Below are 24,934 nucleotides of genomic sequence, written 5' to 3'. Positions count from 1 at the left end.
ATGATAGTTGTCTTTCTTCGATTGACTTATTTCGCTAAGCATAATACCCTCTAGTTCCATCCATGTCGTCACAAATGGCAAGATTTCCTTTCTTTTGATGGCTGTATAGTACTCCATTGTATATATATACACCACATCTTCTTTATCCATCCATCTGTTGATGGACATCTAGGTTCTTTCCATAGTTTGGCTATTGTGGACATTGCTGCTATAAACATTCGGGTGCACATGCCCCTTTGGATCACTACATTTGTATCTTTTAGGGTAAATACCCAGTAGTGCAATTTCTGGGTTGTAAGGTAGCTCTATTTTCAGCTTTTTGAGGAACCTCCATGCTGTTTTCTAGAGTGGCTGCACCAGTTTGCATTCCCACCAGCAGTGTAGGATAGTTCCCCTTTTTCTGCATCCTCACCAGCATCTGTCATTTCCTGACTTGTTAATTTTAGCCATTCTGACTGGAAGCACACCACTTAATTTTTACATTTAGCTACATGTTCCGATGTAGCTACTAGATTTAGAACATTTTCAGCACTCCAGAAGACTTTCTTCCCTCTTTCAGTCCATACTGTCTTCCATATGAAACCAGTACTCTGACCTCTAGGACGATAAAATTAGTTTTGCCTCTGTCTGAACATTGTGTTAACAGGTGAACTTGTGTTAACCTTTTATATCTGGTTTCTTTCATATACATTAGGTCTGTGAGGTTCATCCATGTTCTTACAGAGAAAGTTCCTTTTTCATTGCTGTTTAGTATTCTGTTATGTGAAAATACAGTTTATCCATTCTGTTGATAGATATTTGGGATATTTCCTGTTTGGATATTATAAATTATATCTTTTGTTGGATGTAAGCATTCATTTCTCTTTTCACTCAGGAGCAGAATTGCTAGGTTATAGGATATGCTTACAGATACAGAATTTTAGAAGAGGTTGTGTACCTCTGGGGGTCTGAGCTGCCACCTGACCTGTGCGGTGTTTTTGTTTTCCCCTTGCTCTACCCTGAGTCACAGTGTTGAACAGAAGTAATGATTAGAACAGAGACACGGTACGATTATGCGAGATGGAGTATTAGTAATCCTTGATTTTAAGGGGAAAGTCTCCAGTGACCTGTTCTCACGGGTCAGTTTTGTGACTTTTGTCATGCCAGCTTTAGTTCCATTTTCTAAACACTTGAAAAATTTTGAAGGGGATGGGAAACAAAACATGGTGGGAAGGCCTATTCCTAAATAGCAAATGTTTGGACTAAAGAACTAAGCTAGACTTGAAAGAGCTAACAATTATTTGATTCCAGGCACAGGCCTCTGCACTAGAAATACACTTGATCAACAAGGTAAATAGAACTTCCATCACAGGGAGGCAAGCAGCACATAGTCAACGGGGGGGAGAGGTGGGGGAGCCATGGGCGGCAAAGCACCATAAAGACACATGTTGTTGTTTTCACTCACATTGCACACAGTGCTCTGTGAATACTTACGTTACCGACACCAGACGCAGCAGTTTTCCACACATCAAGCAATTCTGCAATACCAGCTGTAATTTAACTCCATTCCAACACTGTCTCCCTGGAGTTAGCATCAGATCCCACGGGTTAAGGGCTCAAGCCCGCAAGAATGTCTTTACTTCAGATGCCCATTGCAAGTCCAGCTTGTTACCTATGTGACCTATAAATGGAAGTTTCCACTACCCCCCTCCTCAGGTTCAACTAATTTGGTAGGGGGAACAGCATAAGCAAAGAGACCTGGAAGCAAGAGAAAGAGCCAGACATGCAGAGAGCCTGGAAAAATTTTAGATTCACCAAGGCTGAAGCGCATAATGTTAGGGAGAGAGTTGTAGCAAGAGATGAAGCTAGAAATATAAGCAGGTACCAGTTCATAAAAAACTTTTAAAAGAGTAACAACAGCAGCCAGTGTTTCTGAGGAATCGGCCTTTTTCAGACTCTGAATTAATCACATTTCATAGACAGTCTCGTTTAATACTTGACACCCTTAAAACTTAAGTATGTTATTACAGACGATCAAATAATAGGGAAGTTAAGTAAGTGGCGCAGGCCACAGACCTATACAATGACGGGTCTAGGTCTCAGACCCATAGCAGACTGATCCAAAGTCCATCCTCTTAACCACTCCTGGAGATACTGCCTGAGTTACTGTGCTCTATCCTCTTAGGAGCTCAGCGTCTTATGTGTAAGACTGTTTTTACTTTAGGAACACCACTTAGGATAGTGTTTCTCTAAAGCAACTAAGTTCCTGGATCTTTAGTACTGACTTAAATCAGCTACGTTGTTTAAATGCGTGCAAACTTAAAACTGGTATGAACTCCTCGGACTTACACTGCTCATACATGAAAGTAAATATGCCAGTTAAGACAAACAAAACTTTAGTAAAGTGCAAATTGAGTAGCATTGATTTAATGTGACCAATATTTTGCTGAAATTGTCACTCACGCTGCGGAGGCTGGCGCAGACACTAAAGCGCAGCTCTTCCTTCCGGGCCCTTTTCCTCCGGGCGCTCCGTGCAGACCCCGTTTCCCACGCCTCTTCTCACAGCTTCCTGGAAACGCTACTGCTGTTTGGCTCCATTGAGAGTGTGGACATTTCTCACACAGATCCACCTCCTCTCACAAGGAGGTGTCCGCAGGATTGCAACACGCGAGGCTCTGAAATACAGTTTCTGTGTTTTAGTACAGCTTGAATTCAAAATAATAAAAATGTTCCGAACTTGTTAAGGTAAGATTCAGTCTGGACTGGAATTTGGTCTGTGAATGAGTGGAAGAGGGCAGCTGTGAGGGGGGAGTTTGCTGGCTTTTGAGGGTTTTATGAAAGTTAGACTTTGTAGAGACTTTTCTTAACTTCAGTTTTCTGCTGCTTCACAGGGGTCGGCACCAGGAATTATTACAGAAAGATTGGCTACAGATTACAAGGTCCGTACATGGTAAAGACACTAAAGTAATGGCCGCACCAGCTCACCTTGATGCAGTCTCCTCCCAGCAGAAAATAAAAATTCAAGATATTTTGAATACTCAGCAGAGAGGCTGAGCTAAACAAATGGACCCAGCCTGTCTCCCTGGCAAGGAGCTTCTCCCTCATCCTACAGCTGCGGAGACTGGAATCTGCTCGCAGGGCCAGGCTGGGTGTCTGCTGACCAAGCCCATCGAGCTTCGGTGCTCAGAGCTCCCGCTCGCCCTCCTCTGTATCTTCTCAAGTCACATATCCAGTTCCTAAAGTCTGCATGAAGCCTCCAGTTGACCTGCCTTGACTCATGCACAGTGATGAAAGCAAAGTAACTCATTTGGACACCAGCATTCGTGAAATAAAGCTAGCTATTGTCATTCAAGGAATAAACTTAGGAGTAGGTTATTTATGTCCTGTAGGGACAAAAGGATTGGAACATGGGAAAACTGTTTGCCTTTGATCTCTGTCCTTTTATTTGATATAAATTCCAGCACAAGAAAATGAGCTTTTGTTTTAATGGAAATCACTCTGATTCCTGTGCTGATATTTGAAAGAACAGTGTGATGGGGAGAGAGGAACTGAAGTTGTCAGTTGGTGTTTCCAGCCTGAAACCAGCCTTTCTCACTTGGGAGTCTGCCATCTGCAATGGGCCGCTATAGACAACCTTTGTTTCACAATTTGTCTTGTCTGTACTCTCTTGACCCCTACAAAGCAGCGAGGGCACCAGTTCTCCCCAGAAGTGGCTCCCCCTGTTGTCTGTCCTGAGCAGGGAGAGTCTGAGCCGCCCTGCCTGGGCAGGAGTGGCCCTGAGTCCGGATGCGCTTCCACAGAAGCCATTTCCTGCACCATAATTCTTTAAGATGGGTTTCGGTTTGCTTTAACAGAAGAAAGGTAAGAGTTAAATGCCCTTGAAAGCAAAAAAGTGGGAAACAAGCCCAAATCTAAAAATAGGGAAAAGACTGGTTTTTTCAAATGTTCATATTCTAGAACTGCCTCTTTGTAACTTCCAGGTGATCTTCAAGGGAGACTCTGCCTGGAGATGGCCAGTTCTTCAGAGCATGGCTTACCCCTCTGCCCCCTGGCTTCTGTGGCATTTTACAAAGGTTTAGTAAATGGAATTGATTCCCCTGAAAGGTTCGAAAAATAAAATCTTCAGCCTACAGAGAGGAATCATACAAGGTGTTTCTCCTTTCCCTGTTACACATATAGTGACATTTGCTGTGAATCCGTGACGCCGCTGACTTCCTCTGGGTGCCGCGTACTGTTTCATTTGGCGGCCACACAGCACTTAACCTGGGTGTTCTCGGGGGCGCACTGTGTAATCTAGCTACTTCTCACTTTTGCTTGTTTTTCCTCCAAAATTGAAATTGTTAAACTCACGGTGCGTACACTGCACTAGCTGTTAGTACACGTAATGGGGGGCAAGGGAATGGAGAGCACGCTGTCCCAGCCTTGCCTTTGCCTGCAGTGTGGCCGCAGCTTCCACAAGAGCTTCTGTGCCTCCAGTTGCTTGTCCTCAGTGTCCTGCTGCCCTAAAGGGATCCACACGTGTAATGTACAAACTAGTCCCTTATAAAATTGTAAAAAGGCTTATTTTAAAGTAATAACTCAGAGCAAGATTTTAAGACGAAATTCCCTAAGAACGTGCCCATTTCTGGTGGCTGTCAGCCAGTGTCCCATCTGGGTTTTCATCTCAGGCACAGGAAAATAGCTTGCTTTCTAGCTCATCCTCAGCCTTCCTTGGAGTGAGTCTCCTAAGCTTGTGTAAAAGCTGCAGAACTTTTAAAGCTACGAAGGTTAGAGGGAGAGCAGGCAGAACTCTTGCGGCCTCTCCTGCCAGGAGAGGCTTCAGCTGCTCTTCTGACTGCCCAAGGCTTTTCCTGGCGAGTGTGGTGCTCGGCGCCTCCACAGCCTGGTCCGCCTGGCCCTCTCAAAAACGTACCCCTCGGTCCCACGGGCTGCTTCTTGAGAAGGGTCAGCTGGGCAGGACCTGCCAGCCTCAGCACGGAAGCTTTAAAGCTTGTGTTTCTGATCCATATTGAACATACGTTAGTAACCACCTCAAGCCTAGTCAAATAGCTCTGCTTTTAGTTCACCTTGTTAACTCCCCTGGGAATTAAGCCATATCAAAAACAGACTGAAATCTGAGTAGAAAATAGATTTTAAAAATAGGTTATCACCAAGTGAAGGAGCCTGGTAAAGATATGGTTTCTTAAAGTTGAGAATGGATCAGGTCCCTTTAATGGAAAGATTTCTACTGACCCAAAGGAATAAACTAAAAGTACAACTTAAGAACTAAAACCTGTTCTAGGAAAATAGCTTCAGATTGCAAATTTCTATTTCCAAAGGTATGTGGGTGTACCTGTTTTAGAGATTATCATCTAATCGAAAGCACAATTTGTTCATAAAGAACTTAGAAACCCCTGAGTTTAAGAAAGAGCTCAAGACCTTGATTCTGAAAACCCTGAGGCTCTGGGGATGCCCCCTTCACCTTTTGAGCTGCATTAAAGATTTATTTGCTTACTTGAGAGAGAGAGTGTTGGGGGCAGGGGAGAGGGAGAACAAGTTTTAAGCAGATTCTGTGCCAAGCACAGAGCCCAGTGTGGGGCTCGATCTCATGACGAGATCACAACCTGAGCCAAAATCAAGAGTCAATCACTTAACTGGGCCAGCCAGGCACCCCTACGATCCCTGTTCTAATGGGAGATAAACACCCAGCTCCTCGGGCAAGTGCGAGGATCAGATGTGGTCATACTGGAGAGACAACGCATAACCATGACATTCTCATATATAAACAGTTGTTACTCTAGTGAATGGACTTCTCGACAGGAGCATGACCTCGGGCACGTAAACTTCCTCTGCTTCTCAGCAAGTTCCCAAAGATGACAGTCACTCCCTCCTGCGGTAGTTGTGCGGATTAAATAAGCTCATGTATGTGAGGCTCTTAGTACATGGTCTGTTCAACATAAAACACTGCCAGTACTAAGTGTTATTACATCTAACAAAGTGTAGTCTTTGGCCCATTTTAAAAAGGGAGTTTCATATCTGTTGGCAATAAAATGTGGCTTTTTGCTAGAATCTCTAAATTTTGCTAGAAGCCAGTCAGGAAAATAATACCTCTGGTGCTCTGAGACCTTTTGTCCCATCCTCTAGTTGGTCCTTCTAGCTCATTCATCTAAGTCTAGGGTTGCAAACTCTCAGATCCATGCCTGGAGGGACAAGAGACTAGCTGAGACCGGAGCAGCAAAAAGCATTTTAAAATAGCACTGTAGGGACGCCTGGGGGGTTAAGCCAGTGGGTTAAGCCTCTGCTTTCCGCTCAGGTCCTGATCTCCGGGTCCTGGGATGGAGCCCCACATCTGGTTCCCTGCTCAGGAGGACACTGCTTCTCCCTTCCCTCTGCCCCTCTACTCTGCTCATGCTCTCTCACACTCTCTCTCAAATAAGTAAATAAAATCTCCAAAAAATATAAAATTAAAATATCACTGTAATTCTGAGAGCTTCCCAGGACGTTGTCCAGTACCAGTATGGCCTCCAGTCCCCGCCCCGTATGTGCTGGTGGCTGTGTGATCAGGGAGACCCTCCGAGGGAGTTGGGGAGCGGCATAGTGCCACACTTCTGTGTATGCCAGCAATGCACTTGTGTTTCATTCTGGGCAGGCTGTTTCAAGAACTAAGTTTACAGACTCTTCAAAGAAACTGATTTTAACATCGACAGTCAAACTCATGCCCATTAGAAATAACAAACTGGCTGCTTTTTTATGTCCGAACATGTATGATTGCTCTTGCATCTCTTCACAAGCCTAGAATACCCTCGTGGTCCACCTGGAAAACTCCCTCAAGGGAAGGAGCTAGGATCTGCTGAGCCCCACAGGGCTGGGCCCTGCCTTGGGCCTTTCCCACGCCTGATGAGGCAGTCCTCACCCAAAGGGGAATGCCACACTCCCCCACGTGACAAAGGACCACACTGCCTGGTGTCCTCACCTCTGGGCCTTCAGTCCCAGGCCGGGCCACCACACTGCGCAGCTCCAGTCGGTGGCCATCCCATAGTGTCTGGGTCACACGCAAGGGAATAAGAAAAGTGCCCACACCGCCCAGCATGGCAGCCCAGGTCTGCGGCTCAACGGATTGAGGGTTCGAACACAAGTCAGTGACTCACCCTCTCTCGCCCTCTTCTACCCACCATGTTTCCTGTTGTAAGGGGAAAAAAACTTTCAGCCCACTTGTGTTTAAAGTTGTTTCAGTCAGCAGGTTCAATGGAGCAACGAGGCTGTGCTTTCATGTTATTTCATCCTCCTACCAACCAACCTGTGAGGAAAATCCTGTCATTGTGCCAGTTGTGAAAACTGCACATAACGGAAGTCAATGAGGTCATCAAGAAAGAATGCAAAGTAGAGAGGCTTTTTCTTTAAGTGAACATAGCTTGTGGTTCTAAAAATTATATATGTCCACTGTAACTAATTGAAACAGAAAAGCCCAAAGTCCCCTGAGATCCCACCGTCAGAGACAACCACGGTAAACACTGGCAAACAGCCTCCATCCGCTCCCGCACACACATGAGCAGCCCCACATAAAATGCTCGCGCTGTGCACATGACTTTGTAATGCGACAAAAGTAAACCTCTTTCCGTGTCGCTACACATAGATCCGCTGAATCCTTTTTAATAACTACCTATAATTAATATACCTACAACTTCTATTCTGTTGTCACAGATGCCACAGTTTAAGCCAGTCTTTCATATCTTATATTGTCTTACATGTCTTACATTCTCATTGTCACAAGAGCTAGAATCCTGAATGAAGCATGGGAGCAGCACACGTAAGTGTATTCAACACTGAGATTTGCTTCTTTACGCCTTTTCTCGACAAGCATTCATTCATCCATCCGTGGCAGGTCTCTTCCCTGTCTGCCCCCAAGTCCCTCAGTCCCACATTCACAACCATCTGACAGGAGCAGGGGGAAGGAGCAAACCTGTCTCACACTCGCCCTTTTTCATTCAGAAAGCAGCAGCACAGCTGATTGTGAGCAAGCCCCATGATGAGAAATGTCAAGCAGCCTGTTCACAGAAAGACACTGGAGCGTGAACATCCTCTCGTGGAGATTAGAAGTGACCAAACCTTATCTTTTCTCCCCTGATGGAAATTACTGTTTTGAGTCAGAGCTTTTGCCAGCTAAAGCGCTGCAGTGAAGGTTATCCTCTTGTCTCAGGGATGATCTTATCTGTGAGGCTAGCAGCTACAAGATGAGGAAGATGACAGTTCCTGCAGTCCCAGCCAGGGCAGGTGGAGAAGGGCTCCACACCTGAGCCTCTAGGAAAAGCCAGTCTGCTTTGAGCTGTCTGGGATCAAGTCTTGTTTCTGCCTGTTGTCAAGCTTTCCAAGAACCGGGGTCTCAGACCGCTACGTATTTGGGGTGCTAAGGCAACAGGCAAAGCATGGTTTATGTCCATCTGAGGAAAGGAAGGCTTGGAAAGCAGGGGTTGTGGGGGGCGGCAGAGAAAGGAAAGTAGTACCTGTTGAACAGACAGTCCTGGTATTGCCTCTCCCAACAACCTTCTGAGGAATGATGGCCTCCATTTTACACACTAGAAACCAAGGTCCCAAACAGTGAAGTGAGTTAACCAAGGCCACAAAACTAGGAAGTGAAGAGCTGAACATAAAGGCAACAGTTTGGCATTCACACACCAGCAAAGATCTAAGGACTCTAAAACCTAGGAGCAGTGGTAGCTCTAGAAGTTCTAAAACAAAGGGCTTCAGGGGTGCCTAGCTGGCTCAGTCGGTTGAGCTTCCGACTCTTGATTTCAGCTCAGGTTGCGATATCAGGGTCATGAGACCAAGACCAGCATCAGGCTCCATGATTGGCAGGGAGCCTGCTTGAGATTCTCTCTCTCCCTCTGCCCCTCCTCCACCCCCATGCTTTCTCTCTCTCTCTCTCTCTCTAAAATAAATAAATCTTTAGAAAGGGGGGCGGCTTCGGGCTGGCAATTGGGTTAGAAAAGGATTTTTTTTAAAGCTACTTTTGCCTAGCAGACACTGTCTGCCTTCACCCCACCTACCTCAAGCTACCTCTTGGCACAACTGCCAGTAAACTCTTCCTTAAAAAACAACTTGATGGGGACGCCTGGGTGGCTCAGTTGGTTGGACGACTGCCTTCGGCTCGGGTCATGATCCCGGAGTCCCGGGATCGAGTCCCGCATCGGGCTCCCAGCTCCATGGGGAGTCTGCTTCGCTCTCTGACCTTCTCCTCGCTCATGCTCTCTCTCACTGTTTCTCTCTCAAATAAATAAATAAAATCTTTAAAAAATAATAATAATAACTTGATGAAGAAATGCAGCCAAAAAGTACATCCAAATAAAGAACTTCGGACAAGGGGCAATATGGAATGAAAGAACCGGCAGTAAGTAATCAATCTATTTAATTAGAGAACTGAAACTAACTCTGAAAGCTACTGCTACAGAAAAGAATGGACGCTTCTGGGTTAAAATGGAAGACTGAGCACACAGATCTAGTTTGGTTCCCACCAAAGCTCACAAACACAGACTAAAGGGGATTTTTAAAAATCCATACCACAGGAAGAGTAGAAGAGACAAAAGTGGTAAGATTTTGGAAGGTAGATAGTAGTAACTCACTTAGCAGTTGAAACTGAGCAATGGAGAAAGTTCACAGCGAATACAGCTCATACCACAGAAACCAAAAGCCACAAGAATGGACAGCAGCAAACACTGGAGAGGAAGGGAAGAGGCCAAAGTGAGGAGGACTGATAGTGGGAGTCATTTGACAGCAAGTAGGTCCTTGGGTCCCTATGCCAGCTCCCTCCATTCAGCAGATGCTCTGTTCCCACCTCAGCAATAGCCTGGGGGGTTATTTTCTGAAGAGGGTCAAACAGAGGATCTTTGAAAGAGAACCGTAGACAAAGTTGAAGGCTGGAGTAATATAATTGAAAATAGGATGATTAAGGGAACCCACACACACCAAATAGTGAGTACTAAAAGTTCCAGTCCTCTTCCCCAAGTCAATTTTCAGAATTTTGGCAGCTAAAACTTTTCCCTGCAGGCCAGAAATTGAAAGGCTCTTCCGGAGACTCTAACAAACCCCAGAGGAAAGACCAGAAAGGCTGTCATTTGGAGTTCCTCAAAAAAACAACCCAGATAGCAAGATCAGTAAGCCCCAGAGCCACATACTGTATGTTTGTATCTCTCCCCACCAACTCATGTATTGAAGCCTCAAATCCCAATGTAACAATATTTGGAGATAAAAATTTAAGGAGGTAATAAAGGCAAAGTGAGGTCCCAAGGGTGGAACCTTGACCCAATAGTATTAGTGTCCTTATAAGGAGAAAACAGGGGAGAGTGACATCAACAAGATGGTGACGTAGGTTGTTCTGACTTGCTCCCCCTCACAAGGAGAACAGCTGACAATTATTCATAGGCAAGACACCACTGAGAATTCTAGAACATGGGGATGAGGCTGAAGCATCCCCCCAAAGCACAAGAGACCAAGACAGACAGCACTAGAAGGGTGAAGGGAGTGGCCCATGTGGATTGTACTGCCCCTCACCCAGGCTGGAATAGCACTGCACCAAGAGGTCTGCCCTGAGCCTATGGTACCTCCAGTGAGAAAAGAAAGCCTATGGTGGACATCCAGCTCCCCCAGCAATGTGGGTGGCTTCCTGGGAGCCCTATGGGGATTACAGGGGAAAATGAGGGGTTCAACCACTAAGAATCAGATTGTGACGGAGAAGGGGGAGGAGCTCACAACAACTAGCAATAGGATCGTGACCCAGTTCCTATCGCAGCACCCTAGTAGTAGTACCAATGCTGCAGCTGCTTTGTTCATTTGCAGAGCCAAGATGGCATAGTCTGGCCAGAGAACTTGGCACATTCTAGGTCTACCTAATTCGGGTCCTCAAACAAAGACTTTTGCTGGGCTTGGAGCCTGGTCTGCCTTCACCCAGACAGGGAAGCTGAGTTATAGCCCAATCCATTGCTGAGTATAGCTCCTGGACCCTCCTGACCAGAAAGTCAGATCAGGAACACTGGGAAGCTGCATGGCCCAACATGCTGAAGATGAGCAGAGAGAATGGAAGGCAGAGCTGATCTGCAGAGCAAAGCCAGTGACACCATTTGGCCAGAGAACTTAGGGGAGCCGGTTGGTTTGAGTCGAGACCACAAAGAGTCTTGCCAGGCTTGGAGGGTTCCTCGGCTTTGTCCAGGCAGGGAAGCTGAGACATAGCCCAGCTCACTGCTGAGTATAGCTTCTGGACCCTCCTGACCAGACAGCCTGACAAAAACACCAGGAAGCTGTGTATCCCAGCAACACTCTAGCAGAGAGTGTAACACGCAGAACTGATCATCTGCAGAGCAAAGCCAGTGACACTATTTGGCCAGGACACGTGGGGCATAGGTTGGCCAGTGCCACAGACAAAGAGCCTTGTTGGTCTTGGAGCTGATTGGCCTACTCTGCCTGCACAGGAAAACTAATTTGTATCTCCACATATTGTTAGGTGCAGCCTTGAGCCCACTTTATCAAGATCCTAACCAGAGCATCTGGGAAGCTGCATTGCCCACTAATGGCCCTGCTGAGAGAGACACTTTAACAAAGTACCCTATGGCTTTCCCCATTTGCAGAAACAAAACCAGTGGCCCCAGCTGGCAAGGAAATGCGGGACATAGTCTTGTTACACAGTAAGCCATGTGGGCTCTGGGGCATATCTCTGCTTCACTGCCAGAGCAAGGAAGCAAATTCATAGTTCTACTTACTTCTGACTATAGTACCCAATCTGAACCATCTAGAGAGCCTTACTACAGAACACAGGCAGCCACAGATCTCATCCTACAGTACTGCTTGAGCAGGGAACCAAGCCAGCAGTCTTATCCAAATGTTCTAAGCTAGTGATACATCCCCCAACCTCAGAGGTTAGGCATTGACCTCACCCCCCAAAATAGAACTCTGTTTAGCAAGCTCCACCTGCCCAAGAAAGTTACCAGGACATACACCCAGAAACCCAAACTGAGCTAACTGGTAAGTAACTATCTCTGCCAAAGGAAACCTGTAAAGTCTGGAAAAGACCACTTACCCAAATGTATAGACACAAATGTAAGTAAACAATAATTATTTAAAAACAAGAAAACATGACACAGCCAAAGGAAACTAGTAAATCTCCAATAACTGACCCTAAGAAAAAAGAGATCTATGAACTGTCAAAGAATTCAGAATAATTCTCTTAAGCTTATTGACTACCAAAACACACAACTAAATTTGGGAGCAATGCATTAAAAATAAGTTCAACAGGGGACACCTGGGTGGTTCCATTGGTTAAGTGATTTCAGCTCAGGTTGTGATCCCAGAATCCTGGGACCAAGAGTCAAATTGGGCTCCCTGCTCAGCAGGGGAGTCTGCCTCTCCCCTTCTCCTGCTCATGCGCTCTCTCGCTCGCTCAGTCTCTCTCGCTTGCTCACTCTCTTTCAAATAAATAAAATATTTTTTTAAAAAGTTCAGCAAAGAAGTAGAAACCATCAAAGAAAAATTTTGTTTAATCTAGAGCTAAAAATACAATGACTAAAGTGAAGAATTCAATAGACAGCTTCAAAAGTAGATTTGACCATGCAGAAGAATCAGTGACCTAGAACACAGGACATTTGAAATTATCCAGACAGAGGAGAAAAAGGAAAAAAGAATGGAAAAAGACTGAAGAAAACCTATGGGATTTATGGAACACAATCAAAAGAAAGAGACAAAGCAATTGAAAGCAATAATGGCCGAAAACGTCCCAAACCTGGAGAGAGAAATTAACATCAAATCCATGAAACTCAAAAGACCACAAATAGGTTGAACCTGAATAGGGCTACAACAACAATTACTGTAGTTGACTGTCAAAAGTCAAACACACAGATTTCTTTTTTTTTTTTTTAAGATTTTTATTTATTTATTTGACAGAGAGAGAGATCACAAGTAGGCAGAGAGGCAGGCAGAGAGAGAGGAGGAAGCAGGCTCCCCACCGTGCAGAGAGCCCGATGCGGGGCTTGATCCCAGGACCCTGGGATCATGACCTGAGCCGAAGGCAGAGGCTTAATCCACTGAGCCACCCAGGTGCCCCCAAACACACAGGTTTCTTAAAACAGCAAGAGAAAAGAGAGAAGCTATGTATAACAGAAGCCTTCCAAGATTATTGGCCGATTTCTTAATAGAAACTTTTCAGGCCAGTAAGAGAATAGGATGAGATATTCAAAATATTGAAAGACAAAAACTGCTAGCTAAGAATTCAACACCTGGCAAAACCATCCTTCAGAAATGAAGAGGACATAAAGACTTTCCCAAACAAAAGCTGAGGGAGTTCACCACTGCTAGTCTTGCCTTATAATAAAAGCTAAAGGGAGGTCTCTAACTTGACGTAAAAGGATGTTAATTAACATCATAAAAACATTAAATGGTAGCATAAAACTCACTGGTAATGGTAAATATAAGTTAGATTCTATAATATGCTAATGGTGGTGCATAATTCACTTATAAATAGTTTAAAAGTTAAAAAAAGACAAATGTGAAAATAACCACAACTATAATAATTGGTTATACAATATAAGGATATATAAACTGTAACATCAATAAAATAAAATGTGAAGGGGAGGAGAAAATTATAAGGTTTGGGAATACTGTTGAAGTTTGTAGTCTGTTCAAAATAGGCTGTTATAATTTCAAAATATTTTATGTAAGCCTCATGGTAACCACAAAGGAAAAACCTGTAGTAATTACATACAAGAATATGATAAAGAAGTAAAAGCAGATTAATACCAAAAGACATTAAAACACACACACACACACACACACACACACAAAAAAAAAACCACAACAGGATTAAAAACAAGGTACAAGTCTACCAAACATCCAGTACACAATAAAATGACAATAGTGTATCCTTATCTATAATTACTTTAAATGTAAATGGATTAAATTCTCCAATAAAAAGACATAAAAGAGCTAAAGGATTTTAAAAACAATTTCCAGTGGTATGCTCCACAGAAGAGCCTCAGTCTAGCCTCAAAGACACACATAGAATGAAGGGATTGAAAAAGATGTATCAAGCAAATATGTATATAGATGTATATATTTCACACATACATATAAATTTATATTTATACAAAATAAAAACTAACAAAGCTGAAGGATAAATAAAGAATAATGTAATAATAGTTGAGGACATTTATACCCCACTCTCAGCAATCATCCAAACAATAAACAACGAAACTATAGACCCCAATGGATCTTGACATATACCGAACATTCTGACAACAGCAGAATACACATTCTTCTTAAGTACACATGGAACATTTTCCGGGATAGACCATAAGTTAGGACACAAAAAGATCTTAGCAAATTTAGGAAGACTGAAATCATGCCAAATATCTTCTCTCACAAAAATGGTATGGGACTAGAAATCAATACCAGGAGGAAAACTGGAAAGCAAACATGAATGATAAAAATTAGAAAATTTTCTAAACAAATGGATCAAATAGAGAATTAGAGAGGAAATTAAAAAGTACTTTGAGACAAACAAAAATGGAAACACACCATACCAAAATGTATGAGATGCAGCAAAAGCAGTTCTAAGAGGGAAACTTCTACTAAAAAACACATTAAGAAATGAGAAGGATGGAGAGGAAGGTGGCAGCAGGGTAGGAGGACCCTAGGCTCGCCTCATTCCACAAATACAACTAGATAACCATCAAATCATCCCAAATACCCCCAAAACAAACCTTAAGACTGGCAGAACAAACTCCAGAGCTAAAGATAGAGAAGAGGTGGCCTTGAAGAAGGTAGGAAGTATGGAGATGCAGTTTGGGAGAGAAATGGATTATAGCTGCTGCAGTGGGGAGAGAGCCACAGTCCTAGAGAAGGCTGAGAGACAGACTAGCACACAGGGAAAACAAATCCCATAGCAATTGGCTTGAAAAGCAAGAGAGGGTGAATTTTAGGAGTACTGCAACCAGCAGGTCTTAAAGCATGAAGTCTTAAAGGTTAGCAGAGATGGCTTGGATAGAGCCAGGGGAGCATTAGGGCTTCTCTTAAAGAGAAGGCAGAGCAAATAGTCCCTGGACAATCAGCATGAAGACATCAATCTGAAGGAGGTTATTTTTTCATCTCAGAGAGGCCAGCATTCATGGAGAAATCCCAATGGGAACAAAGGAACTGACCAAAGTCATTTCTCCTCCCATCATGTCCCGCAGCATAAGCACAGGGCACCTTCAGGAACCAGCACAGTGCCCACACTTGCTACCTCATTTGCTTACACCAAGCCCTGCCCCCCTCCATTCCAGTGAAACTGCCATGCCCAGTCCCACTTGCGTCAGTCTTGGCTCCATCCCAGAAGACCAGCCCAAAACCCTGCAAACACCATTCTTCCCGACCCAGGAATAGTGGGGATGTTCGGTTCTGGTAGTGGTGGTGACAGGTCTCATTTCACAAGCAGATCAGAGCACCTAGTTACCTAGATCAGAGATCTAGTTAAAACATGCCACAATGAGGCTAGGGATGACCATGCTGCCCACAACAAAGACGGGCTCTACAGACCTCTTACCTGAAGGATTGAGTGGCCAGAACACAACAGTAGAGCACACAAAGAACATACTGAAGACACTGACAGAAGTGTCAGACCCTGGTGAATAGGGGATACTAAACTGTAGGGCACTACAGGAACTCTTCTTCATAAGGCCATTATCATCAGGAACAAGAGACATGGCTGAATTTCATAACACAGAGAAACAGGCACACAGACATAGAGAAAATAAGAAGACAAAGAAATTTATTACAAATGAAAGAACAGGACAAGGTTACAACCAGATATCTTAACAAAACAGTCATAAGTAACAAGCCTGATGGAGTATTTAAAGCAATGGTCATAAGGATATTCACTGGACTTGAGAAAAGAGTGGAAGACATCATGAAACCCTTAACAGAGAGATAAAAAAAGAACCATTTGGAAACAAAGAGTATAATGAACTTCGTTAGAAACATCCCTGATGCAAAGAACATCAGGCAAAAAGAAGCAGAGGAACAAATTAATGACCTAGAATATAGAGTAATGAAAAATAATCAAACTGAACAAAACAGAGAAAACAGGATTATGCAAAACTAGAATAGGGAACACCGTGACTCTATCAAACCTAATGACATTATTATTATAGGAATTCCAGAAGAAGAAAGATAAAGGGGGCAGAAAAATTATTTGAAGAGACACTAGCTGAAAACTTCCCTAAGCTGGGTAAGGAAATGGATATCCAGATCCAGGAAGCATAGAGAACCCCCAACAAAATCAAAAGTAGAGTCACACCAAGACACACTGTAATTCAACCAGACGACAGAGGACAGTAAAATATGTGAGTAACCCCAAAAGACTATTGGCAGGTTTTTCAGCAGAAACTTTCCAAGCCAGAAGAGAACGGCATGATATATTCAAAGTGCCGAATGGGGAAAATCTGCAGTCAAGATTATTCTATCTAGTAGGCTTACCATTCAGAATAGAAGGGAAGAGAGAGAAAACATTTCTTGGACAGACAAAAACTAAAAGAGTTTGTGACCACTAAACCAGCCCTGCAGGAAATATTAGAGGGGGGGCACCTGGGTGGCTCAGTGGGTTAAAGACTCTGCCTTCAGCTCAGGTCATGATCTCAGGGTCCTGGGATCGAGCCCCGCATCGGGCTCTCTGCTTAGCAGGGAGCCTGCTTCCCCCTCTCTCTCTGCCTCTCTCTCTGAGGACTTGTGATCTCTGTCAAATAAATAAATCTTTAAAAAAAAAAAGAAAGAAAGAAATATTAGAGGGGACTTTTTGAGTGGAAAGAACAAAAGTGACAGTATGAAAACAGGAAACACAAAAGCAGTTAAGAATGAATATTTTTGTATTAAAAAAAATCAGGTAATCCACAATCAAGTAATCCACAAAATAAAAGGAGGCAAAAAATGACACCATATACCTAAAATATGGGGAAGAAAGGAGAAAAGAATGAGTTGAAACTTACATGACCATTAAGTTAATATAGACTGCTATATGAGGAAGATGTTACATACAAACATAATGGTAACCACAAATCAAAAACCACTAATATGCAAAGAATAAAAAGAAAGGAATCCCAGTATATCACAAAAGAAAACCAGCAAACAATGAAAGAAAGCGAGACAAGAAAGCATCAGAGAAAAACTCCAGAAACAACCACAAAAGGAATAAAATGGCAATAAATATGTATCTATAAATAATGACTTTGAATGTAAATGGACTAACTGTTCCAATCACAAGGCATGGGGTGACAGAATGGATAAAAAAATAAAATAAACAACAACAACAAAAAAACAAGACCCACCTATACACCACCTACAAGAGACTCATTTTAGATCTAAAGACCTGGAGATTGAAAGTGAGGAGATAAAGAAACATCTATCATACAAATGGGTATCAAAAGAAAATCTAATCTGTATAGCAATATTTCTATTGGACAAAATAAACTTTAAAATAAAGACTGTAACAAGAGACAAAGAAGAACACTGTGTAACAATAAAAGGGACAATCCAACAAGAATATACATTTGTAAATATTTATGCACCCAACAAAGGAATACCCAAATACATAAAACAATTAATTATAAACATAATGGAGCTAATCAATAATAATACAATGATAGTAAGAGACTTTAAAACCCCACTTACATCAATAGACAGATCATTCAAACAGAAAATCAACAAGAAAACAATGGCTTTGGACGACAAACTGGACCAGATGGATTTAACAGATACATGCAGAACATTCCATCCTAAAATAGCAGAATACACATTATTTTTAGAGGCACATAAAACACTGTTCAGAATAAGTCTTGTATTAGGTCACAAAACAAGCCTCAACAAACTCAAGATGATAGAAGTCATGTCATGCAGCTTTTCTTACCACAACATCATGAAACTAGAAATCAACCACAAGAAAAAAATCTGGAAAGACCACAAATACATGAAGGTTAAATAGCATGCTACTAAACAACAAATGGGTCAAAAAGTAAATAAAAAACAAATTTTTTAAGTACATGAAAATGAAAACACAATAGTCCAAAATCTTTGGGAAGCAGCAAAAGTGGTTCCAAGAGGGAAGTTTATAATAATACAAGCCTACATCAAGAAGCAAGAAAAATCTCAAAGAAACAACTAAACCTTACAACTGAAGGAGCTAGAAAAAGAATGACAAACAAAATAAAACCAGTAGAAGGAATAAAATAATAAAGATTACAGCAGAAATAAATTATATAGAAACAAAAAAACAAAAAATAATCAAAACAATAAACAAATCAATGAAACCAGGAGCTGGTACTTAAAAAAAAAAAAAATCAATGAAATTGAGAACCCTTTAAATGGACTTAATCAAGAAAAAAAAGAGGGCTCAAATAAATAAAATCACAAATCAGAGAGAAGAAATAACAACCAATACCACAGAAATACAAATTATAAGAAATACTGTGAAAAACTATGTATTAACAAATTGGACAGCCTAGAAGTAATGGATAAGTTCCTAGAAACATATGACCCACCAAAATTGAAAAAGGAAGAAATGGAAAGTTTGAACAGACTGATAACCAGCAAAGAAATTAAATCAGTAATCAAAACATTCCCCAAAAAACAAAAGTCCAGGACCAGATGGTTTCACAGGTGAATTCTAACAAACATTTAAAGAAGAGTTAATATCCTTCTTTTCCAACTATTCCAAAAAACAGGAAAGAAAGGGAAACTTCCCAATTCATTTCATGAGGTCAGCATTACCCTGATACCAAAACCATAGAAAAAGAGAATAGGCCAATATTTCTGATGATAAGATATGGATGCATCCTTTGTCCGTTGGTTGATGAAAGGGTAAAGAAGACATCCTATATAACTATACAATGGAATACTATTCAGCCATAAAAAGGAATGGAATCTTGCCTTTTCCAAAGACATGGATGGAGCTAAAAAGTATAATGGTAAGCAAAAATAAGTCTTTCAGAGAAGGATAAATACCATATAATTTCACTCACACGTGGAAGTTAAGAAACAAAACAAATGAATAAAGGGAGAAAAAGAGAGAGAGAGAGACAAACCCAGAAACAGACTCTTAATTATAGAGAACAAACTGATGGTTACCAGAAGAGAGGGGGGTGAGCTCATAGCTTAAGCAGATGATAGGATTAGTGAGTGCACTTGTCAGCGATGAGCACCTGGTGATGTATGGAATTGCTGAATCACCATATTGCACACTTGAAACTAATATAACACTGTATGTTAACTAGCTGTAGTTAAAATGAAAAGCTTAAAAAATGAGAAAATTCTCAAAAAAACAACTTAAATCTCTGTCTTAAAGAATTAGAAAAAGAAAAGCAAACTGAGCCTCAAATTTGCAGAACAAAAGAAACAAAAAGATTAGAGCATAAATAAATGAAAGGAGAACAGGAAAACAATAATAAAATTAACAAAACTTGGTTCCTTAAAAGTTAAAGTTGGTTGGTTCCTTGAAAAGATAAACAAAATTGACAAACTTTGAGCTAGACTAACCAAGGAAAAAAGAGAGAGGACCCAAATAAAATTGTAAGTGAAAAAGAAGACTTAAAACTGATACCACAAAATACAAAGCATCATCAAGACTACCAGGAAAAACTGTATGCCAGCAAGCTGAACAATATAGTAGAAATGGAAAAATTCTTAGAAACATACAACCTACCAAGAGCAAAGTGGAAAGAAATAGAAAATCTGGACAGACCAATTACTAGTAAGAAGATTGAATCAGTAATCAATCAAAAATTTCCCAGCCATGAAATCCCAAGACCAAATGGTTTCATTGAATTTTACCAAACGTTTAAAGAAAAATCAACACCAATCCTTCTCCAACTTTTCCAAAAAAAATGAAGAAAAGAGAACAGTCTGCAATGCATTTTATGTGTCCCAGAATTACCCAAGAAAAAAGTCAGAAAAGGACCCTATCAGAAAGAAAACTATAGGCCCATATCCCTGATGAATATAAAATTTAAAATCTCTATAAGATATTAAAGCAAACCAAATTTAGCATCACATTAAGAGGATTATTCACCATGATCAAGTAGGATTTATCCCAGGGATGCAAGGATGGCACACATACACAATTTAACCAATGTGATACATAACAATAAAATGAAAGAAAAAAGTGGTATGATCATCTCTATAGATGCAGAAAAATATTTTGACAAAATATTCATAATAAAAAACCAACAAATTAGGTATGAAAGGAACATATCTCAACAAGGCCATATATGACAATTCCACAGCCAACATTATATTCAATGGTGAATATAGAAACACATATTCAATGGTGAATCAGATATGGAAAAAAAAAGCCAACAGAAGTGGAAAGAAAGAAGTAAAATCATCTCTAGCGACATGATTATATATAGAAAATCCAAAAAGACTCCAAAAAACAGTTAGCTGTGATCAATGAATTCAGTAAAGTTACAGGTTACAAAATTAACATATAAAATCATTAGCATTTCTATATATAATATATCATCAGAAAAAGAAACTTTAAAAAACATTCCATTTACAATTTACATTTATAATAGCATCAAAAGCAATAAAATACTTAGGAATAAATTTAACCAAGCGGGTGAAAGATCTGCAGATTGAAAACTACATGAAACTGATGAAAGAAATCAAAGACAAACAGGAAAGGTATTTTATATTCATGTATCAGAAGAATTATTATTAAAATATCCATGTTATCTAAAGCCACCTATAGATTCAATGCAATCCTTATCAAGATTCCAATGGCATTTTTATGAAAGTAGAAAAAACAATCACAAAAGACCACAAATACCTGTCAATCCTAAGAAAGATAAACCAAGTGGGAGTCACCATACTTTGTGATTTTGAGCAATATTAAAAGCCTTTAATAATCAAAACAGTATGGTTCTGGCATTAAAAACAGACACATTGACAAATGGAACAGAATTAGGAGTCCAGAAATAAACCATATAGTCAAGTAATATTTGACAAGGATGCCAAGAACACTCAATGCAAAAAAGAAAGTCTCTTCGATGGTGCTGGAAAAATTGGATATTCATTTGTAAAAGAATAAAACTAGACCCTTACCTTGCATCACTCACAAAAAATAACTTGAAATGGCTTAAAGATTTAAACGTAAGACCAGAAGTCAGAAAACTCCTACAAGAAAACATAGGGAATAATAGCTCTATGACTTGGGTCTAGGCAGTGATTTTTGAGATATGACACCTAATGCACAAGTGACAAAATAAAAGATAAACAAGTGGGACTATATCAAACTAAAAAGTTGTGCACAGCAAAAGAAATGATCAACAAAATAAAGACAACCTATGGAATGGGAAAGAAATATTTGCAAATGATATATCTGATAAGGGGTTAATATCCAAAATACATAAAGATCTCATACAACTCAACAGTAAAAAGCAAACAATAATCCAATTTAGAAATGGGCAACAGATCTAAGTAGATGTTTTTCCAAGGAAAATACCCAAATGGCCAACAGGTACAGAAAAAGATGCTCAGCATGGCTAATCATTAGAGAAATGCAAATCAAAACCACAATGAAATATTACCTCGTGCCTATTAGAATCATCAAAAAGACAAGAGAAGGGGCACCTGAGTGGCTCAGTTGATTAAGTGTCTGCCTTCAGCTTGGGTCATGATCCGAGCTAGCATCCTGGGATGGAGCCCCGCATCAGGCTCCCTGCTCAGCAGGGAGCATGCTTCTCCCTCTCCCTCTGCTGCTCCCCCTGTTTGTGCTCTCTGTGTGTCAAATAAATTAATTAAAAAAAAAAAAAAGAGAGAAAACAAATGCTACTAAGGATATGGGTGGGAAAAAAAGGAACCCCTGTGCACTGTTGATGGGAATGTAAATTGCTGTAGCCGCTATGAAAAGGAGTATGGAGGTTTCTCAAATATTAAAAACAGAACTGCCATATGTTCCAGTGATTCCACTTCTGGGAATATATCTTAAGGAAATGAAAGTGCTCCGTCAAAAAGATATCTGCACCACCTCCATGTTCACAGCAGCATCGCTTACCATAGCCAAGACATGGAAACAACCTAAATTCCCATCAATGGTTGAATGAATAAAGAAGTTGGGGGGGGGAGGTGTCTGTATATATGTGTGTGTGTGTGTGTGTGTGTATCTGTACACAATGCAGTATTATTCATCCATAATAAAGAAGGAAATCCTGCCATTTGTGACAATGTGAATGGATCTTAAGGGCATTATCCTAAGTGAAATAAGTCAGAGAAAGACAAGTACTATATAATCTCATTTATATGTGGACTCTTAAAGGAAAGAAAAAACCAAAGTCATAGAAAAAGAGATCAAATTTATGATTACCCAAAGCAGGAGATGGGAGGAGTAACTGGATAAAACCAGTCAAAAGGTGCAGTATAAATTAGGACTAGGGATATGTGTCTAACATGGTGGCTATAGCTAGCATTGCTGTATGACAGTGGACATGAAAGTTGCTAGAGTAAATCCCAAGAGTTCTCCCACAAGGAAAAACACATTTTTTTTTCTTTTTTTCGTTTTTGTATCTCTATGAGATGATGGATGTTAACTAAGTTTATTGCGGTAGTCGTGTCACGGTAGATGCAAACCAAGTCATTACATTACACACCTTAGACGTTATAGAGCTACATGTCAGTTATATCTCAATAAAACGGACAGGGGCAGAAGAGATGATAGAGAACCTGCTTGCTCTCTCTCACAACCATGTTGAGGACACAGTGAGATTTGTGAGTCATCTGTAAGCCAGCCAGGGAGTTCTTTTTTTTTTTTTTTTTTTTTTTTTCAAAAGATTTTTATTTATTTGACAGACAGATCACAAGTAGGCAGAGAGGCAGGCAGAGAGAGAGAGGAGGAGGAGGCAGGCTTCCAAGCCAGGGAGTTCTTATCAGGAGCCAAGCTTTGCCAGAACTTTGATCTTTGATTTCCCAGCCTCCAGAACTGTGAGAAAAGAACTTTGTTATTTTATAATTTTTGTTATTTTGTTAAGCCACTCAGTCTGTTAGAGCACCCCAAGCAAATTAAGACACTCACTGTACACACAGAGCTTCTTATCAACTTTTAGTTTCTCTTCTCCTCTTAATCATGAGCACACAACCAAGAATTATTTGATTTCTGAAGAAAATCTCTATCGTGGAAGTAAGAAACAAACAAACCAAAAAACCACAGGAGAAAATGAGTTGGAGAAAACACTAAAAAATCACTAACAGCATCAAAGAGAGAGAGATGACAATATGTACATAAAATAACAAGATGTAGATAGATGGTAGATATGGTATATGTTATATGTTTTATATATATAGTAGTATATATATGGTAGATATGATCATATATACAAATATATATATATCTGTATTCACATACATATTCACAGAGGTAAACAGAAACACTAGGGAAGAAAAGTATGGAACTAAAGTGAAAAGCTCAGAAAATCGGAAGACCAGTTCATGAGGGCCAACACCTGAATAGGAGTTGCAGAATGACGGAACAGAGAGAAAAAGAGAAAAGAGACTCTAACAAAAGCATTAAAAATGTTTTCCCAAATCTGAAGGATATGAATTTTCAGACTGCAATGGAATTATGATGTTCAAATTTGATAGTTTGAAAATGGATGCATACCAAAGTACAGGACTGAAATTTCAAGATAGTGGAGAGCACAAGACAACCCACCAGGTTTTGATGGGACTAAGATAACAAGTTATATATACAAAGGATCAAAAATCAGAATGGCTTTGGACTTCTCAGCAGTGACACTGAAGGCAAGACAGAAAAGAAGCAATGCCTTCAACTTTCCCAAGGGAAAGATTTCCAAATCCTATTTCCAGCCAGATTATCAATTAAATGTAAGGACAGAATAAAGACACTTTCAGATATTTAAGGTGTCAAAAAATTTACTTCCCATGGGCTTTCTCAAGAAGCTACTGAGGATGTGCACTATGAAAGCAAAGGAGTAAACCCCAGAAAGAAGATTTCATTACAGACATGTGAAAGGTTATCCAACATATGAGAACAGAGATGAAAATCTTCCACGTGATGGTGAAGCAAAGGTCCCAGAATGATGGTTGTACACAGAACAGAGAGGAATAAATCCAAACTGAAGTGGGGTGACTCAAGACACAGTCATGTTGGGGTGTCTGGCTGGCTCAGTAGGTGTGCAGCTCTTGATCTCGGGGTTGTAAGTTTGAGCCCCACATTAGGGGTAGAGATTGCTTAAAAATAAAATCCTTAAGGGGTGCCTGCGTGGCTCAGTCGTTAGGTGTCTGCTTTCGACTCGGGTCATGATCCCAGGGTGCTGAGATGGAGCCCCACATCCGGCTCCCTGCTCAGTGGGGAGCCTGCTTCCTCCCTCTTCCACTCCCGCTGCTTGTATTCCCTCTCCTGCTGTCCCTCTCTCTGGCAAATAAATAAATAAAATATTTTAAAAATTTTTAAAAATTCCTTAAAAAAAAAAAAAGACAAGACACAGTCATGTTGAAGAACGTCATCTTCAACTTCCCACAGCAACTGCACCCTGAGGCTAGAATGCGCACCCGAGTCTCAGTATATATTTCACATACCCTAAAATATAATATTCCCAGTTATTTAAATGGATTAAAAAGAAAAAACTATACAATGTAAGAGAATTGTAATATAACCCTCATGGATTTAGATCGTCTACTATGAAGAAAAATCAGGAAGTAGAAGAAATGAAGGAAAGAAAGCTATAAACCACTGAATTCCTCATATTTAATAACAAGAATCGGTAGATTCAACTTCATTTTTTACCTTGACAAATCAAGAAACAGAGGTCAAAGCTATAATGGTCATTAACAGAACTAAAAATAATCGATAAACTTTCAGTGTGCAGGGGAAATGGCAGGAGAGAAGGTGTACAGCAAAGACCACGAGCCTCTGGGAAGCAAGACTGATGAGGAGGCCAGAAGACCTGAGAATGCAATC

The 24,934-nt window shown here is 40.9% G+C and overlaps 1 protein-coding gene and 1 long non-coding RNA gene across 9 annotated transcripts in view; one reads left to right on the top strand and one right to left on the bottom strand.

The window, feature by feature from the left end:
- Positions 1–3,453, top strand: part of ELP3 (elongator acetyltransferase complex subunit 3) — a 94,413-nt gene extending 90,960 nt beyond the window's left edge. For all 3 annotated transcript variants that reach the window (XM_032332319.1, XM_032332321.1, XM_032332320.1), the window contains one exon: positions 2,871–3,453. In XM_032332319.1, the coding sequence (XP_032188210.1) occupies positions 2,871–2,947 (77 nt within the window). In that variant the 3' untranslated portion in view covers positions 2,948–3,453. The remainder of the gene's footprint in view (positions 1–2,870) is intronic.
- The window catches only part of LOC116584270, a 49,708-nt gene extending 39,960 nt beyond the window's left edge, over positions 1–9,748 (bottom strand). Inside the window, exons 1-5 of one of the 6 annotated variants that reach the window (XR_004283135.1) lie at positions 9,576–9,748; positions 8,460–8,531; positions 7,171–7,255; positions 2,443–2,654; positions 1,474–1,660 (exon numbers count right to left, since the gene is read on the bottom strand). This is a non-coding gene — a long non-coding RNA (uncharacterized LOC116584270). Of the gene's footprint in view, positions 1–1,473; positions 1,661–2,442; positions 2,655–7,170; positions 7,256–7,918; positions 8,440–8,459; positions 8,532–9,575 lie in introns of those variants that run through there. The other 5 variants (XR_004283136.1, XR_004283137.1, XR_004283132.1 and 2 more) reach the window with 5 other exon arrangements.
- Between the last annotated feature and the right edge of the window lie 15,186 nt (positions 9,749–24,934).

Source organism: Mustela erminea, chromosome 2, assembly GCF_009829155.1.
Source record: "Mustela erminea isolate mMusErm1 chromosome 2, mMusErm1.Pri, whole genome shotgun sequence".
NCBI classification, from domain to species: domain Eukaryota; kingdom Metazoa; phylum Chordata; class Mammalia; order Carnivora; family Mustelidae; genus Mustela; species Mustela erminea.
This window is presented reverse-complemented; position numbering and strand designations above follow the sequence as displayed.